Genomic DNA, 21,030 nt, shown 5'->3' on the forward strand with positions numbered 1-21,030 from the left:
ACAAAACCATAGTTATATTTAGTCTGTTAACCTTTGATAATTCCCTCCCACGGCTTTAAATTGTAGGACGTTTTTTATGCTAATTGTTGTCAGTGGGGTTTCTGCCACAGCCCCTCCGTAATTTAAACCCATTGCATCATAATGCAGGTGCTGATAATTGCAGAACGCCTTTATTATTGACGGATTGGCTGCGTTTTATACTTGTGCATTATACAATTTATTTTTAGATGGCGCTGGCAGATATGTGCTCGGAGCTTTGTCAAAAAAAAAAAAAGAAAAATACAGCAACAAAAGTAAAAAAAAAAATTGATGACACTTGTGCTGGGAATAATAGAAAATAAATGATGTTTTGGGATTTAATTGTTTGGATCTGTTAGTGCTTTAATGTATGATAATTGTATGTATTTGTTTATTTTCATTTCACTATATATATCAATGATATAATAGATAATTTTACTTTTCATATACTCATTTCATGTAATATGAACTTTAAGTGATGCATTTGGATTTTTTTACATTAGGTGTAGGTAATTTTGCATGATTTCTAGAAGATACAATTTAAGGGTACATTGACACGGCGGTATGACCTCCCCCCCCTCCCCCATAGGGAACAGCGGCGCACACCCACACAAACAGGGAAAGATAGAGCATGCTCTATATTTTCCCAGTGTATGATGCAGTAATATGTCGCCGCTGGGCCGTCATTGCCGTCTATGGGGACGTATATGCTGCCGGATGTACATCCCCACAGGAGGGCGTGTGAATGAGCCCTAAAGGGAATATGTCACAAGATTTGACCCCATTAAACTAAAAGCCCCCTCATGTAGGGTATGAAATGTCCTTTCTATAATCCCCTTTTTTAGGTGATATCTTGTCCATTTACCTATAAAATCTCCTTCAAAGTCATGTGAAAATGACTGAAAATGGCGAGACGAGTTATATTTTGCCTGAGATGAGTCAAGTTTGGATGATCCAGAGGGGAGCATAATTTCCAATGCCCCTATATTTGGTTCTATAGTACCTAGAAATATACATATGTTTCATGTCATTTTAAAGATGAGATTTTCATCTTTTTGATTTTATCAGGCTTGTGGTTTTGTGAGCTACAGAAGCAGAGATACAGACAGTTAAAAAAATAGGCAGGAATTGGATACTTATCTGTATCTTACATTTCCAACTACTGTACGTCTTTATCTGCTTCTATGTCCAGTTCTGTAGATCACAAATATAAGCCTGATGTGATGTGAAAGATGAGATTCTTAACTTTAACCCCTTCTTGACCCGCATCGTACTATTACAGCGGGCATCAGGAACAGATATATGGAGAAAACTCATGGGCGGAGCTATCTCCACACAAAGTGGGCATAAAGGGGTTAAAAAGGTATAAAAATATGTTAAAAAAGGAAAAAAAACCCTTAAAGTTCAAATCACCCCCCTTTCCCTAGAGCTGATATAAAAATAAACAAATAAAATCATACAATAAATACAATAAAACTTTTATAAATTTAGAAACCACCTAATTGTACTGACCCAGAGAATAAACGGGAGATGTCACCTGGAGCACACAGTGAAAGCTCTAAAAACAAAGCCCACAAGAAAATGGTGTCCATTTTTTTTTCCCCGCTCAATTTCAACACATTTGGAATTTTTTTCTTGCTTCCCAGTACATGCCATGTAATATTAAATACTGACACTGGGAAGTACAATCTGAAAACATGCCTTCATACCACTCTGCAAAGGGAAAAATAAAAAAGATATAGGTTTTAGAAGAAACGGACACACATAAACAAAAAAGCGTCTGGTCGTCAAGGGGTTAATCTGACACCATGTTGCATGTTTCTAGAAAAAAATTGAAGTTATGTCCCTTCCCAACCCGCAGCCTCTAAACTTGACTCATTTTTGGGAAATATCATTTGCATAAGACATTGGTGGGCATTTTTTATAGGCAAATGAGGGGAGATTTTACATAAAAACTGGAATTCTGGAGCGTTTCATACCTTACCTGAAGGGGCTGGTAGTTTAATGGGGTAAAATGAGCTGACAGAGTCCCTTTAAAACCAAGTATGGATTTCTCATAAAAACATTATTATTTGAGGTTTTGAGAGGAACCAATATGTTTTCTTTTTTACATCGATTCTACACGGCTCCAGAATGGTAGGAAATTGTTACAAAAAACACTATTAATGTTACTTTAAGGGAATGCATCACATAATTATTCCACTAATTAACATCCGAAAGTGATACATATTGTTGTTTCTAATCTATTTTTGATTAGAGTTTTTCTTTAATTTTCTTATTTACATGATTATGTTAACCACTTCCTTGCCTGAGATTCTGTTAACGACAGACAACATAACGATGACTGTGGAGTTTACTTTAGACCAGCTATTAGCAGGTCTAGTTTCCAAAACTGAATATTTTGGCGCACAGACTGAATGCTTTGCCGCACTGACATTGCAAGGCCCTTAGATGACATCCCCCTGGACACATGGCATGCTGAGAAGAGGCATGGGAAATGGGGAGGTGGTGATGGGAAGGGCCGGCTGAGCAGGACTCGCCCTCTTTGGTGCCAGGTAATATAACATAAAGTTGATTTATGGGGATGTTATGAGGGTGTCAGTTGGTTAATAGTGCTATATATGGGAATCTGTCAACAGATGCTTTTGTGAAAACATTGTGACAAGTTCCCTTTAAGGATTTATTCATCAAGGTACAGTTTTTGATAAAGAGAACGAAAAATAGTTATGCAAAATAAAAGGAAAAAATAGATCCACTTCTGCTATTGGTCCATAAAAGTACATCCAAATCTGCAAACACATGTGTGTACATCTACTTTAATATAGTATATATACCGTTAAACCACTCGAAAAAACCACCCCTTTAAGAAGACTACCTCCCCAGGAGACTATATTTTTTCAAAGCCCAATAGTTCTCCCATTGTACCCTATGGAAGCTGTGTACGAGCATATGCAATATCCTATAGTAGTATATATATATATATATATATAGTGCAAATACCAAGGCGTCTACCGGCTGCTCAGAGATTGATTCAGTCCATAACCAAATTCAGACTTCTTCTATTTAGCCATGGTCAAGTTGAGGTTGGTCAGACATTGGGGCACATTTACTAAGGGTCCGCGGACCGCATTTTCGTCGGGTTTACCTGACTTTTTCCTTTTTGCGATGGATTTTGGCGCATGCAATGGGATTTTGGCGCAATTGCGCCGACTTTCATGTGATGCAAATCGGGGGCGTGGCCGTCGGACAACCCGACTGATTCAGACTAAGCGTGGGATTTAACATTCAAAATTGTGTCGTAAGACAATGCACTCACATGCACCGGGAAGAAGAAGGTGAACTCCGGCGGACATCAGCGGGGAAGCGACAGATGCAGGAAATTGGACGCACGATCTTAGCGAATCGCAGCAGTTCCGAATCCTTGTCGGACAATGCACCTCAGGGATCGCAATGGGACGGGTAAGTAAATTTTCCCCAATGTGTTGCTGGGATGGATTATCCCCTTCATCAGGTCCAGTGAATTATGCGTGAAACCAGGGTAACCCTAAATAACTGGTGTTTGAATTTGACTTATGGACCGCAACAATCTCTTAGCAGCTTGGTATTACCTTGGTATTTGCACTATATATCGGCATCCCCTATGAGCAGACCATCCTTTCAAAATGTGCAAAGTTGGGCAATCTGCTCAAAGAGGTGTTACCGTATGTGTGTGTAACAAATTCATACCATTATTTGTGGAAAATATAGGGAGCAGGCATTGTGCTGATCTGTCATAGAGCATGGGGCCCATATACTGTTCTGGCTCCATGGACCTATATAATTATAATAACCCTGTAGAGACTCCATTCTAGCTTATAGGAGCCTGCGCTGGCTCCATACTGTAGATCCATGTACATTGCTTGTAGGGTTAATTAATAAATGGAAATACTTGAACCCCGCCATTGACTTGCTTTGAAATAAAATGTAATTTGCTTGTAGTTATTGTTTTATTCCCTCACATTAGCGAGTTGTGGTTGTGTGAAGCAGATGACAGGAGCCAGGTTTGCATCTGATAAGCGTAACATCATTTTGGAAGAGCTTCTCATTTCTCAATTAAGAGTCGAGCAGCAGATGCACAGAGGAGCCCCACAACATGTTTGGTTTTTAATCAGGGAATCACACAGGGGAACCGACCCGATAGCATCTGCTTCCAGGCTTACCTGCTACTGCCTCCCAGACACTTGTCTATGATACTGAGATCACATATGTCTCAGGTGAATAGCTGACACTGTTACACCATGGGGGACCCACAAGACCACGGCTCATGGGGAGAGAACCTAAATCACATCCACCAATGAGAAGAACTAGTAACAGATTGCTGTAGACATGTATGTAAAATCTTACTTTGTTTCAGGCAATGTTTTTGTATTTTGGCTTATACTGTCTATTTACCCCAGCCAACAACCGCCCCCCCCCCTCCCGGATATTAAATTTGTGAAAGAAATTGTGGTATGTACTATTGATGAACACATTTTTGAGCTCATCTACTCTTAAAGATTGCCTCCTGTGAAGAATACAATGGACAGTGTTCCCACCCTCTTGGAGCTTGGTCTCCACCTAATATCGCAGAGTAATGCATGTTTAGAGACAGAGAGTAAAGCTGTTAGATGAAGATTACAGATCACATAATGCATAGAAACATGTATACCCTTATTGAGGCCAGAGGGGTCATTTTGATGTATTCACAATTTAAATCTATGGAAAAACAGGGAGCAATCAACTCATTACTTCTGCCATTAGGCCTGGTTCCCCAGAAATCCCAAATCTACCCTCAGTGGCTCATATCAGCGTATTGATTCAGTAATATCACTGTATGTTTGAAGCGTTAAAGGTGATTCCCCAAGTTTAGAAGTTAACTTCTTTCCACAGGATAGAATAACAAGTGTATCCGTCTGGTTCTGACTGCTAAGACCAATTAAGAAAACGGGGCCATCATGATCAAGAGCTATCCGGCTAGCTGTAATAGTATGAAATAACAGGGTGCACGCTTGTTCTGCCACTCCTCCCATCAGTGAGAACAGGATTCCCATCCTCATTGTGGGTGCCAGCATCTGGAACCTCACTGACATCCTAATTATTAGAGATGAGTGGACTCCATGTTCTTGTCCAACCTGGATGTATTGCTAGTTTCCTGACCTGGCCAATCATAACCATTGCTTGTTGTTAGAAGGGTCAGTCTACTGGATTGGCAATACTTCCGGGTTGGGCGACTGAACCTGAACCGGAAGGACAGGTCCCCTCATCTCTGCTTATTATCCCTTACACTGTGTATAGGGTATAACTTCAATACTAGAACCAACCCCTTTGAAATATAAAATCTATATGGTAAAGGAGCCTATAGGACAATCTGGGGTGACGTACGGCTGTTGTACACCATTGTGCCATGAAAGTGGAGTATGATCCCTCCAGAAATGGTTAAAAATCGAAGGATTTCAGTGCTATGTACCGGAGTTGAACTTCATTTCAAGCTGCAACTTTTTTTTGTGTAGTACATTACTGTACCTAATCTGCTCATTATGCTAATTTCTTTCCGCATGTCTTTCATTTTATAGCGAGATGAAGTTTTAAATGAAGACAAGCTTTTCATTTGACTTTGCTTCATCCCCAGTCTTTCCGCTCTCCACTTATCTTGTAAATTGCAAATATTCAGCAATTATGTTTAACTTTCCATTGTCTAACCTCTAAATTCCAATGTACTTCATTAATGGAGATCATTACATAATTATGGGTGATGCCTGCACCATGCTAAATTCTCTGCGATACATGTATTAAATTGTAATCTTTTTATCTTTCCCTTTATATAAGTGGCTTTGTGGTTAATTGAGTCTGGCTTTAAAGACTAATGCGGTGTGTCTGGTCACCTTTTAAACAGAGAAATCTATTATACTCGATGTATTACCCTCAGGACCCATAACACATTATTAAGAGGAGAAAAATGGTTTCTCGGATGGGAAAAAATATTACATCGCACAGACTGGGTTATAAACAGAACCTCTATTTACACCCTATTATTAAGGATCGCATTTGCGATTTTATGATGGAACTAATTCCTCGTCTTGGTGAGATCTACTAATTCCTAGGGTTTCCCTTCCCCCCCGACTTGCACCTCTATGTCCTACACAGCTGGTTAGTGCGGTGTAATTGAGATGGTTGTAAAAAGATAATTAATTGACATTTTGCTTGCTGAGAAATCTGTCTGGCCTTTCTTGGTTTTAAGCCCTGTCATCCCGCTGCCTTTCGCTCCCTATGGTAACAGTACGACCTTTATCTTGCTGATCATGTCATAATTGTTCTCATTAAAACAGACATGACAGGATTTAACAACTAATTCAATGGCTGTGATTCTCCTGAAGCGCAGAAGTTTTTCTTTTCTCTATCTGCTTTTGGGTACAACATGTCTGTCGTATCAATAAATATGTTTGCTTTTCTTTATTAGTAGTAGAAGTGACTTCTAACGATTTTTTCAGTCATTTTTCTTTCATACCTTTACAAAACTGGTCATTTTTCAATATCACTGCAAAAAAATGGTAAGGCAAGAAACATAGATTAACAGGAAGATGCGCGGCTCGTGTTAGAGACTAACAATGTCTTAAAAGTATATATAATAATTGTATACGGCGCACCTTTGTTTGACATCCAAACCTGTGACCTCTACCTAGAACTCTCTACCTAGTGTCCCGTTAACTTCAATGCTGGTCAGGTTAAGAGTATGTGCGATGTGTAAGAAGAAGTATATTCCCTCGCTAAAAAAATACCATATTTTTCGGACTATAAGGCGCACAAAAAATCCTTTGATTTTCTCAGAAATCAAAGGTGCGACTTATAGTCCAGCGCGCCTTATATATGAACCGTACTTACAGACAACAGCTGCCTTGTACTGTGCACAGGTCTGCCACCTGCTGGTCATTCATCCTTATAATCAGGTGCACCTTATAATCTGGTGCGCCTTACATATGAACCTAGACGTTTTAGCAGGCATTTATTGATGGCGTGCCTTATAATCAGGTGCACCTTATAATCTGGTGCGCCTTACATATGAACCTAGACGTTTTAGCAGGCATTTATTGATGGCGTGCCTTATAATCCGGTGCGCCTTATAGTCCGAAAATTACTGTAAGTTAAAATATTGTATTACCGTATTATTTTAACCAATGAAGATCCTTATTCAGAGTTGAAACGTGTATATATATATATATATATATATATATAGTACATAGAACTTCAAATCAACCTCATTGTTTGGCGAATTACAGTACTGAATTACAATACGGTGCTAATACAGAGAACAAATTTTTATTCCTCTTCTAACATGGGAAAAATATTGAATATATTTCTTCAATTTTACTGTGCATTTTACATCCTGTTTTAGACTTATGTTGGATTTAGTCAAATGTATAAAATTAGTTACAGTGGGTATCCAGTAAAATAAATATATTCCTTAAAGGGCTGTACAAGGAGCCAGTAAAATCATATACCGTACCATTACTCACCACTCCCCAGCTACATTGTTACCACTGTTCCCAATACCCCTACTGGACTACACTTACCAGGTGCCAGAAACCTAAGCAGAGGCCACTTACCAATCGCTGGTTGGAGTGGTGACCTGTCTCAGTCAGTGATTGGCTGACCAACAACTTGGAGTTTAAAGGGAAACTATCAATAACTTCTGAGGTTTAGGGTCTCAAACTTTTGTTATATTACCTGTGTCACTGTCTGAATCAGAAATTCCAGGTGGTAAAGCCAATAAGAGTCTAGCGACTCAGCAAGTACAATGCAACTTGTTGTACTGACCTCGGAATCACTATGCACAGTGTGCATATGGTGGGTGTCCTAATGGACCCCTGCTTTTTTGGAAATTTGGTTTTACACCATAACCCCTACATAAAGGCATGCTGGACAAGCATTATACTGGACAACCCCTTTATATGAAGAAGAAATACGTTTAAGAAACAGTTTACACTAATGTAAGGGCTATTCTTTGCAAGATATATCAACCAAGATCCAGATAAATTACATTGACTTAAATGCAGATCAGTATAGTTGGTCAGCCAATTAACTGACTCCCTACTTTATTTTTCTACATTTTGATTCCGAATGGCTCAAGTATAACTGTAATGTTGCTGAAAGGGGGCAACAGTCAAGGAAAAAAGAAAGCGAAAATGTGGAAGGTGAGTCCTAAAGTTTGACCCACTGTGCTCTCCCTACCTACTTGCCAACCATACCCTTAATAGTAAGCGATAACTAGGAGATATTCCGTTAGTGAAACACAGAGACAAAAACTGGACAAAACAAAGGAGAAAGGTAGCACAAAGATAGGTAAAAAGAAAGAAAACTACTCAGAACAGTAAAATGACAAATGTAAAAAAAAACGAGGTGAGCAGAGAAACTCGAACCAAGCAATAATGAATACACAAGCAAGTTCCAAAAAGGTTTAAAGGAAGCACTAGGAGGAGGGCTAATTAAGTTTTTATGGGAGGTCTGAGTCCTGATCCAAGGGTGATTGCAATGCCCCCCCACCCCCAACATCTAGCCCAAACAGAAAATGGAGCTGTAGAGAAGGAAACAAATCACACAATGATGACCCACGTACTGTTAAGACAGCGCAAGAACATCACACATTTGTGTGTCGGTAGATTAACATGTCACATTTCTGTTATGATTGCCTTCCCTGCAGAAGCCAATTTTTTTGATAATATACAATATTTGCCACACATGTACTAATATATGTCGCCACTATGTATTTTTCTCGACCCAATCAGGGTAATTTCTGTTTGCAGCATAGGATTTGAATGTTTTAGTGCATACAGGGTATAAAAAATAGAAATGAGATTTTCCGACAATTACATTGGTGCCTTCTGGCAACAATTTGTGATATGAGCACAAAGATTTTTGCAATTTGTGCTGCTTTATACCTGGTATATTGCTTGTCTGCCTCCAGCAGATCTTATCACATATTATAAAGTCCTTACTATTCAGGATTTCCAGTTAAAAATATATAGATCCGTACAAGAATGAACGGGTGATAATTCAGTCCAGCTTACTGGCATGTTGTTAGCTCACAGTATGCTTCCCAAGAATGTCTTCTGATAAATCACAATTGGAAAAATTCACATTTCTATTTGCCGAAGTGAAACATAAGGTTGGGTAATGGAAACAGATAATGGACAGACTTCTGGTCTGGAAGAATTAGTTATCGCATTGACATCGAGGACGATAGTTATGTCTTACAATACTTTGTATTTTCTCTCGCTTATTAACCTCTATAATTATAATATTTGGGTCCTATTCTCATAGACATGTCTGATTCTGTCCCACTGGAAATAAAAGATGCTAAGGACTAGCTTTATCGACTTATGAATGTCTATGTTACATCCTTGTGCATTCTGTAAGAGGGAATTCATTAAAGAGCACTGGGCAGGTCAATGTGGGACCCTAATCCCTATGGACCTGTGGTTTAGGGTCCAAATTCAACCAATTTGAAGTCGGTAAGTGGAGAAAAATTTTTTTTACTCACCTACAAGTTCCTCACATCTTCAGAACCCGTGCCGGTGCCTCCTCTCAAGTTGCAGCCATTGAAGCCGAGATAATTAATCACTCAAAAATCATACAGGGAGATTTGGTACAGTAAACCACCGAGGCCCATATCCCAAATTTTCCCTTCCCTTTTTAAATTCCATTCTCTCCGTTGCCCATATCTATTAAGAGGTTTTGAAGATCCGGTGCATAGTCCGCCAGTAGGAAACTGTAGACCAGGTCTGATCCGGAGGAGTTTCTTGCTACAGGCCCTACCTGTGTTCATGCAACTTCTTGCCCTGACACTCCCAAAGTGGTGTGTGGCTCAGAGAAGCCAGAAAACTGGCAGAGAGGGGGAGATTTATGTGCCTTATCCCCCTGTGTGTCCATTTTCTACATACTTTTGTCATACATTTTTCATTTTGCCATAAAAGACACTTCCTTATTCACTTTTTTTACCCAATTAAAACGTGGCAAAAATATGCAGTTATTAAAAAATTATAAAACACTTATTCACTCATTATACTCATCTCGGTCTGTGCTCGTGTTCAGCCTTAGAGATGCCTGTTAATGCCTGCCTCTGTTTGTATACAACACCCTGAAACTACTGCTGTAGCAGGCACAAGGCTATAAACACCTTGTAAGCTTTGGCAGCAATATGCAAATATATACCCATGGTAATGAGTGCCGTCGCGGCTGCACGATAGCAAGGTTGAGAGGCGAGTATAAGAGGCTCTATATTGTTACAGCTTCCCCCCCCCCCCCCACAGCCATATATAAAAAAGACAACCCCTTTAAAGTGGATCTTTCATCACATTCACTAGCTCCAAGTTGTTGCATTTTTTGATAGATGCCGCTCTTGGTGCCCAGTTGGCATTTTGTCTGTAGCAGCCACTGTTCCTGAGTGATCAAAGCTGTAAGCTTTAGCTCTAAATTTGGAAAATGGAGAGGTGAAGGGGGCAAGATAGATACATGCCAAACTGAACAAAGTTAACAATGGATTTATTGTTTCAACTTCATACTTATGTGACATCATATAACTGGTATACATTGTATTCACTTGCCTGTTTTTTCAATTAAAAAAAAAATGGTTAAAAAAAATCTATACTTGTTAGGCTCAGGTGGGAGGTCCCAGGATGTGCTCTCCCCTTACAGCAGAGTCTACTTAACATGCTGCAAATTATGGTTCTTATTGCTTAAAAATGGTGGAAGCTAAAAAATAAATTTTAACTGTGTTGGATCCGCAGAGCATCACCTGAAAAAGTGTATGGAGTCTAGTCTACAGAAACAGACGAGAAGAAGACCTGTGTGGCTGCATTTTCTGTCTATTGGGAGACACAAAAAATACACAAATGTTAATAAATTATGTAAAATCAAAGAAAAACTTGTTCAAAATCCATTTTAATTGGTGTAAGAAATCTCCATTGACCACAACCATCACAAGGCAGAGATGGCCTTGCTGTTAGCTGCCCATGTGATGCTATCCTAACACATCATGGAACTGTTAACAGACAAGATAGTTGCCCAATGTTGCCAAATATTTTAAATTGTTTGTGTAATAAAAAGTTTAAAAATTTTCTAATTTACATGTCAAACTGATATAGAAAGTTGAAAATCCTCTAACTTTTCTTCACACAAACAATATCAATTATTTGCTGAAAGTGAACAACCCCTTCAAGGGAAATGAGTCTCTCTAGAACAATATACTTCTGTTATGTACACTGATTTGACAAGGAGCTTTTCTCAGATATTTCTATTTCTGCTTGATAATTAGGCCCATTAACTAGGGCTTTCTGGGTAATGCCCAGATATCTTATTTGGCAAGTTCGATACTGGAAAAAAAAAACTTTAATAACACAATAATCATCAAAAACTTTTTATTTCCCTTTTACAACCACATTCTTTTTTAGCTTGGACTCACCCAGACCTATAAATTTGTAAAGAAGAATGAAAATTTCCATAAGAAATAAGTATGATTTCTTTAGCCCTTTTGCGATGGACAAACATAAATATAAATATTTAAAAAAAAAACAAAAAATTCTAATCATACTCCTTTCCCTAGAACACATATAAAATAAACTAATAAAAACTTAAACATGTCAGTTGTGCTGTGTCACAAAATGTCCCTTCTATTTAAATACAATTATTCCCGGCTGTGAACCTCGTGACGGAAAAGAGCACCTAAATGTCCCAATCGACGCCTATTTTCAATTTTGCCTCCAATAAAAATTTGGAATAAAAAGTGATTCAAAAGTCGTGCAGTTGTCAAAATGGAAGCATTTCATCCCACAAACAATGACAGCTAAGACAGCTCTGTACACTGAAATAAAAAAAACTCACGTGGGTCTGAATATTGCAACACAAGCTTTTTTTTTTTTTTTTTTTAATGCAAGGTTTTTGAACTTTTTTAATGGTATTAAAGGGGTTGTCCACTTTCAGTAAGTAATTGATATGGTTTGTATGAGGAAAAGTCTGAATATTGCAACACAAGTTTTTTTTGTTTTTTTTTAATGCAAGGTTTTTGAATTTTTTTAATGGTATTAAAGGGGTTGTCCACTTTCAGTAAGTAATTGATATGGTTTGTATAAGGAAAAGTTTTACAATTTCCCATTAAACTCTCTGTAGCAATTCCTCCCTGTTTTCTAGATCTCTGCTTGCTGTCATTCTATAGAAAGCTTCTATGTTTACTTCCATTGGATAGAAAACTGTCCCTGGTTGTGTGATGGACATGCAGGTGCACAAGCCAATATATCACAGAAAGTAATCGGATACTAACAGCTCGTCCACCTATGTGACATCACGTGACCGGGGACAGAAGTTTTCTATACCAGGACAGCAAGCAGAGATCTAGAAGCCATGAGGAATTGATACAGAAAGAATAGCGGAAAATTGTATAGGTTTTCTTGGCACAAACCATATTAATTATTTCCATAAAGTGAACAACCCCTTTAAAACATTACTAAACTATATAAATTTGATATCCCTGCAATAATACTGAGCCAAAGAATAAAGAAGCGCTGTTATCCCGACCGCCCATTGAAAGCCGTAAAAATAAAGCCCATCAGAAAATAGCGCAATTGTGTTGAATATCTCCATGAATATCGGCCTTGAAACCCTTTCTCCATATTCCAGCTACACAAGTGACAAGTCACACAACAGACATATATGCGTCTGATGGAGCGAGCACAAAGCCTTGTGTCTAGCGTTCAAATTACAGACTGTGACTGAAATGGACATGGGTAATTGCTGGAAATTGTTTTAATTGGAATCCGTTGTTTCACCCTATGGGACTCAATTTCAAGAGGACTATGGCACGCAACATATGCTTTCCTGTTGAAGTGTTGTTGCTGATGCGTCTGGACATTGTAGATTGTAATTATTTGCGGCTGCTTTGTTTGAGTGGTACAAGGAAACAATGGAGCCGCTGATTCATTGTTCCGAATAATATAACCTAATCTTCTCTCTTGTAGTATAATTCTAATTCACGAGTGCTACTTATCAGTTGTGTCTTTCTCCCGCTGCTGCCTGAATGAATGGGTAGATATTGTTATCAGCAGTAATGCCAGGGGTTTTCATACTTACGTGTCCAAATTAGTGTCCATTTGTGCACGTTAAAAGGGGTTTTTTTTCTTTTCCTTGAAAGAACTGAAGCAAACTATTGTACAGTACAGAGAACTGTATACAGATGGCTGCTGATGTATTTTGAAAACTTCCTCAGTAGGGTTTGTAAAAGTGGTGAGCCGTCCAAAAGAAAGTCTGAGTTTCTAATTCAATTTTAGAATAACTTGTGGGAATTGAAGACCATTTCGTTAAGCTGACTACAAGTAGCCAGTGAGACGTACAGCACTGTCATAAGTTTTAATGAGGTGGCCAAAAAAAAGAAAAAACAGGAGTGACTTCAGAAACAAATGCTAAAAGTTTATTTATCGATAACCAATATACAAAGCATACAAACAACAGACAAATATAAATCAAATCTGGCAAGACAGAGAAAGAATTTCAGGCCTTTAGCTAACCCACAACCTCTATCCCTACCTACTTTCACATACCCATAGCAGACAACTGGATGACAGTTCCTACTCTGAATAAGTGCTCAGAACAGAAGACAAACAAACTGACGATTGAGGAAAATCAAGCAGAATCAGGATAACCAAGTAGCCAAGTACAAAATTGTGAGGCAAAAACTAGTCCAAAAACAAAGCAATGGTCAAAATATAGCAATATCAGAATAATGAAGGTATAACCACAGAGATCAAGGTCCATTGGTCACAAAGTCTCTCAGGATTACATGAAGAAACATAAAGATTTTTGAAGGCAAAGGTTGGTTAGACCAAATATTGTTTTAAATTTTTCTTTTATTCATTCATTTTACATATTGTCAATGAATAAAAAATAACTACTAAAACTTATATTTAGAAAGCAGTGTTGAACCATGCATTAAAAGAAAGAGAATTATTCTTCATAATTATGCAAAATTTTGAATTATAAGAAACTTCTTAATATATCTCATTGGTATGAAGTAATTCTTTGGTGGCTGCACACAAACACATGAAAGGGGAGATGCAGCAGGACTGTGAGCTCTTGGGTAATACAAGTACTTACTGTAAATCTGGTGACACACAGGGGACATGTTTGATGGGAGGATTTCTCTTTCACCTTCTTCTAAGACCTACACCGCCATGTTGACTTCTTCTGGCCACAATTTTGCAATACAAGCATTTTTGTTTTTTCACTTCATCATTATCTCTTCCACATTCTTGTCACAAACTTAATACAGTTCTTTGGATCCCCAATATCACTATAATGCCCCCACAGTAGCCAAGATAGTAACAGAGCCCCCACAGTAGTCAATTTACTAACAGTGCCCCCACAGTAGCCAAAATTCACTGTGTACCAGTAGCCAAAACTAACTGAGCCCCACAGTTTCCAGTAGAAATAGAGCCCCCAGTAGCTAATATTAACAGACTCCCAGTAGCCATGCACCCAGTAGCCAGCAGTAATGCCCCCAATAGCCAGTAATAATGGGGAAAAAAGTTTATACACACCACTTTTGCTGGTACCGCCATTGCTTCTTCCCCCATGGTGCAGTGAAGACTTCATTGTGTGCTTTTGCGAGATAAGACTCATCACTGGTCCAAGGCCTATTCAAGCCTTTGAGGCAAGGACCTGGCAGACGTGATCAGATTGCATCACCTGCACAGGGGGAAGGCGCAGGGTAGGAAGACATAGGCTCCTGTGCTATGTGGCCCACTTGGAGGAGGGAGCCGGATGGCACCCCAGCTACTATTTTAGCTGGTCCCGCCATGGTTTCCTGTCCCAAGATCTCCATAACTCACGTCCTTACAAGGCCAGTACCAATGCTTGTCACACAATCTCTGATCCTTCACATGAACCAGATTTCCAATGCCTTTCATGAGGAACAAGCCCTCAATCTTCAGGGTACTTCTGATGTCAACTATGGACAACTATGAGAGGGGGCTTTAAGTTTGAATAAAACGGGATGATACTACACACAACATGCAGGACGTGCCTATAGATGCCTGGAAACTAAATATTTCTCATAGCAGTGGCTCCAGCAATTGAGACTTCATCTACAAGAGATACAACCAGCCTGATAGTGTGGGCAGTACTGATTTAGAGTAATTATTCCTATAGACAGAGACTATCTAGCAATTTATCAGCATGCCATAAATATCCAAGCTTCATACACCACTAATTCTTTTTTCCTTGCAGATACTCTACTATACATACATTTCTTCACTATTTCACCCTTATTACTCAGCAACCTCATTAAAATCATGGCAGCACATTGAAACTTCTATTTCAGTAAGTCAGAGCTGTCAATTATACTCTGATCACACAGTCCCTTCTCTCCCTGACATCAGAGGAAATTATCCACTTGTCACCTACTGGGTCCTACTGAAGCTGAGTTGCCAGTACAAAAAAAAAATCTTAATTTGATAACTGCAAAAATAGTCATAATTTACAGGAAGAGCGAAATATACAGCATTGTAAGAATTTCTGAATTAATCGGTTTTGACATTTTCTTTAATATACAATTCCGTTCCTGTAAGATCATAGATTAAAGGGGTTTTTAGAGTATGTTAAAACATATATAGGAGGCCTGGGGGTGGTGCTGTACAAAAATGTAAAATCATACTTACCTTAACCAGCACTGTCGGAGGCAGGTTGGCTCGGCTTAGATAATTTCGATAAGGGCCATGCACCAGTTTTCTGTTGGACTTTGCTCGTTCAGGCTAGTGTAAACGGCTTGCACAGGTATTTTAAAAATGTCTGCACCACAAATGGGTGCAGGGGGTGTTCCGGTGCTCAATAGGACCGTGCACCACATTTAACATGCAAGTCCAACAGAAATGTGTCTCACGACCCATGTTAAAGATAGACCAGAAAAAAGTGGCGCACTCTGTCGGGCCAGTTCAGGGAGCGCCAGATTTGTGAAGAACGGGTGCACGCCTTGCATTATACACAGGCAAGCCCCAATATTCTTCCAATATGTTATATATACACCCTGAAATTATTAAATAAAAAGTCTACACAACATCTTGTAAAAGATGTATTATATTTTTACATTATAAGATGTAAATATTTTTATTTAGCCACAGTTTAAAACAAAGAAATTGTTTAATACAAAAAATATAACTTACAGTTTATCAAGGTTAACTTCAAATCCAGAATAAAACAAAAATTATCAATCGTGAAGCTTTGTGCAGGGAAAAAATTTTTAAATGTTATGAAGTTTATTCATTAAAAACTTACACAAAATTTTAAAAAACTTGGTCTTAAAGATCTAAAGAGATTGATCCTTAAGGTGCGACCAGATTCATCTAACCGCAGCTTTTTATGTAGGTCATCTATTATATTTATTATTTGTTTTTGGAGTTCTAGTTTGTAAAACTTTGTCAGATTTTTGGCCAAAAAAAAAAATCAAAAGCAAGTATGGCACCCTTGGTATGGTATTTTCTTTGTACATCTTACACTCTAGCTAGGCTTTGCCTGTCTCTTAAATTATAAAGAGAGCGCAGAGATTGCCCACGGCCTGTGTCGGAAGATCAAGAGGTACTTGTTACACTCTTCTTTCACAAGTGTATTGAAATTTCTCAAAATGTCAGCTCAGAAGGAAGAAAAGACAAACTATTCCTTCTCTAGGAAAGGCATGTAAACATTTGATAAGCTAAGTCATCCTAGAAAATATGGAAGCAATGTGATGCCTTTTGATGAAGCAGTGGGATGTCTTTTATGTATTTTAAGACAGCCATACCCAATCTATGCCACAATGTTATCTTTGGAGAATAGGAACCTAGAAGTCTTCATTTTTATGTGCATTCACCTAATTCACTACATTTTTGTGCTGATTTTTAATGTTTTTTGGGTATATTTTGTACAAATTGCTTATTACGCTCCTAAACCTAGCCATAGGCATAACTCCCTTCACCTCAATCCCCCAGAGACATCCACACTTAAATAGACTTTGATGGTTTCTTTAAAGTGTAACTAAACTTTTGAGCCCAGTTCCATAAAATAAAAGTGCAAATCAAAATTCAAAACTTTGTAATAGATTATATTTTTCCCTTCCTTTGTTCCTGCTTTAAGCAATGTGTAAATCAGCTTTTCCTCTGATTCTCACAATGACAGCTAATACATGAGTAGAAGCTGATAAAGTCCTAATGTCTTACCTCCTTACAGAGAGTCCATAGATAGTATTATGTACTTGTAGATATTACTAATCAGGACAAATATTATTTAGGTTGGTTAAGGAATTAAGCTTTAGCCCCCTCTCATTATCTATCTACTGGCTACAGACTAGAGATGGCTTTCAGAAACACTGCTCACTGCAGGAGAAGAAAGGAGCAAAAACATGTTACAGAGAAGATCCATTGTTTAGGACCCTGTCGGGCTGTCTCCATTCAAAATCTTACTTTTTGCTAATCTTACCTTAATTGGATTTTATGAAATGGCCCTTGAAAGCAGTAAAATATGGACATTCTTCCTTTAGTGAATATCCAGTATGCAGACATTGTTATGTCTTAAGCAAAATGATTCACCCTAATTTTAAGAGACTTTAAAAGGATTTGACTTTGACTTAATGACAAAAGGGAAAGTGGTTCTTACAAGAGCTAAACTTGCGAAAGATGTGCCTACTGGTGAAACATTTATATTAATATTTTCAGGTATGTAAATATACTCACCCTCAAAAAGGTATTGCTTGATTTCTTTACTTTTCATCTGCTCTCTATGGTCAACACGGCACAAGTCTGCACTACTTAAAGGGTTATTCCGGGAATATGAACGTCTGACACAAAAAACGATGATGATATAAATAAATGAATATAACAAAACTCAATGTCATTAGTCACAAAACGGAGCTTAAATAGTTTGATTTTATGATTTACAAAATGTTATTGCCTCTCTAAAATAGGCAGAGTTATCACTAAGATGGCCGCCAGTGGAAACTACAAGTACCATGAGCCTTAAGTTCTTAGTAACTCCTCCACCTCTGTTCTTAGTGATCATGCAATAGACTTCCTTGCTCTGTTACCATAGTAATGATGTGTAACTGCCATTACTACACATCACCGCAACACTGGCCATACTGGATGCACTTCAACCAACCAACTACAGCCAAACGTATTGGTGATCACATGACCTGCCCAGGCAATTGCAGGACATGTGACGTGGACATGTGACCAGCGGCCATCTTCTGTCCTGTATTTGCTCTGCGCGGAGGAAGTTAACGGACTGATTAAAGGGCCAGTAGCATTTTAATTCTTCATTACAGTCTATGTCACCAGCATTTTCTGCTAAGGGGAGCAAAATTTTAAATAACAACTATTACACATTAGCTTATATATTGAGTACCTATTTCTATATGAATTATGCTGATTTATGGAATACCCCTTTAAGTATTTCCCCACAGAACAGTATGTACAGACATACTAAATTGTTGTGAGCTCAAGCACTTATTAGATGGTCTAGATTAGATTAGTCTTCTCAATCAATTTAGGCAACATGTGCACAAACATACATTTTGGGCATATGCTAGCTGTTGTTTCAATCAATGGCTAGCACACATTGCAGTAGCCCCAAAAAACAGATATGGTTGAGACGACTGGCTGAACTGCAAATTATAGAGCAGGTCGTATTCCTGCCTGTGTTTGTGACCTGTTTTCTACTGTCACAGGTGCATGAGCAATCACACACAGGCCGTAAACAACAAAATCATCGCCCATAAAAAGGGGCTGTCCTAATTCTTCCCTGATAACAGATTTGGGGGATGGAGGGACCTGGGGGAAGTTGGATCCCCCCCCACATTGTTGAAATGAAACAAGTTGGTGTTGTACATATGTGCTGGTTTGTGCAACATAAATTTTCATTTTCAAGATCTTAATAAAAGTTTCCAGAGATCAACCCCCCTACATAACCCAAATCAAACAAAAAACAGGTGCTAATCAATTTAGCTAAGTTTCTGCTGCTAACATTTTTGTTTGTGCTGCTTCTGAATTGAAGATATCAACAAAATTGTAAAGGTCAGCCAGCCCACATACACACACATACATTAACTGAATCAAACAAAATTGTTGTAAAATGTTTGTGCCACGTTGGTGCTGGTTTGAGCAGCCAAAATTTTCATTTGTGCTGCCAACATTTTTATGGCATGTTTAGGTGTTAAAGTTAAGGTGTTTAGGAAAAACAAATCCAGTGACACTTCTCTGGTTTGATCACCAGGGGGAACTAGCAAACACATTGGGGGAGATTTATCAGAAGTGTCTGAGAGTAGAAATGTTGTAGTTTCCCATGGAAACCAATCAGAGATCAGCTTTCATTTTCCAACAGCTGTTTATAATATTACAGTTTAGCTCTGATTGGTTTCCATGGGCAACTAGAACAGTTTTACTACAGACACTTCTGATAAATCTCCCCCATTGTACTTTGGACTGAAAAAACTCTGCTGACCTCTGCAAAAAAATGATCAATAAGTTAATACAGTGTGAGATTAATTAGGATTTATATGCCAGTTTTGGTTTTACAAGCTCTAAAATAATTGCCAGGAATTGTGATTATTTATTCCTTTACACCAACTCCATGTCATGTAGGCGTGAAGTGGTGTGAAAGATGCGTGCCAGTGACAGAGTGGGCCGGTGTGGGACCATCCTGCCCCTTGCCTACCGACTCCCTATAGCCTGCACCCAAGCTTGATTGCGCAATTCTACGCCAGTGAATGGCTGCCAGATACATCAGGAGGCTGGAGCTATCAAATGTGGAAACTAATTTGTTGAAGGTTTAAAATTTATCTTTGGGATTCGTAAAGAAATCCTCCACAGAAAGAAATAACTTCCAGAATAAACCACTTAAGTAAAAAATATTACATCATATGTACGACATATGATGTAAGCTCCGCCCCCTCCTGATGTATGAGGAGTCGTTTACATGATAAATGCATAAAATTTTTGCTACTCAAGTGATTGAGTCTGAAAATTATTTCTTTCAGTTTAGGTTTTTTTTTTTTACAATTCTCAGAAGGCAAAGATTAACCTTCACCGCAGCAGTTTACATTGTCACATTGATTGGTGTTTTTGACTCTTATAATAGGTTACATAGCAATGGACAGTAAAGTACAGAGTCATTTTATCTAATTGAATGAAGATCTCCATATTGATATCAAGAGCCACCAAATTAAGGAAGTCATTAAAAAATAATAGGCCAATTAAGAGAGTTTTCTGACATTGTCTTAGCTGGAATAACACAGTTAATGAAGCGATAATTTCCTTTGATATTAAATGACATGAAAAGTATCGGAGCTCTTTATGGCCAAACAGGGTAACACGTCTTGACTTGGGTGACTCTGTGTGTGTTGGCTGTGATCTGTTATTTTGGGTGACATAGAAACAGTTATCACTTCAACACTGTACAATTTTTTATCCTTGTGTGAAGATGTTACTGTATGTGGGAAGATATGGCTCCTTTTATATACAGGCAGTCCCCGGGTTACATACAAGATAGGGTCCGGAGGTTTGTTCTTAAGTTGAATTTGTATGTAAGTCGAAACTGTATATTTTATAATTGTAGATCCAGACAAAAAAAAAATTGGCCCCAGTGACAATTGAAGTTTAAAAATTTTTTGCTGTAATGGGACCAAGGATTATCAATAAAGCTTCATTACAGACACTTTACAGCTGATTATTGCAATCTGAGACTATAGTAAAGCATTCAGAAAGCTTCACCAGAGGTCAGAGGGGTCTGTCTGTAACTATGGGTTGTCTGTAAGTCGGGTGTCCTTAAGTTGGGGACCGCCTGTACCTTTAATAAATCTGTAGGGAACTGAAAGGGATCTCCTGTGTCACAAGGAAAAAGCCCATTAACACTTGGCTGTTGGATCAGCCCACACAGAGATGTGTAGTCTGTTACCATAGAGACATGTAGACCTGTATGTGAGCTGTATAC

The 21,030-nt window shown here is 38.4% G+C and overlaps 1 protein-coding gene across 4 annotated transcripts in view; it reads left to right on the plus strand.

The window, feature by feature from the left end:
* Positions 1-21,030, plus strand: part of MORN1 (MORN repeat containing 1) — a 249,449-nt gene that overhangs the window by 129,413 nt on the left and 99,006 nt on the right. Inside the window, exon 11 of one of the 4 annotated variants that reach the window (XM_072155973.1) lies at positions 10,818-11,003. The exons of the other annotated variants lie outside the window; for them this stretch is intronic. Coding sequence (XP_072012074.1) covers positions 10,818-10,975 — 158 coding nt within the window. The 3' untranslated portion in view covers positions 10,976-11,003. Of the gene's footprint in view, positions 1-10,817; positions 11,004-21,030 lie in introns of those variants that run through there. 4 annotated transcript variants of the gene reach the window in all.

Source organism: Engystomops pustulosus, chromosome 6 (genome assembly GCF_040894005.1).
Source record: "Engystomops pustulosus chromosome 6, aEngPut4.maternal, whole genome shotgun sequence".
Classification (NCBI taxonomy): domain Eukaryota; kingdom Metazoa; phylum Chordata; class Amphibia; order Anura; family Leptodactylidae; genus Engystomops; species Engystomops pustulosus.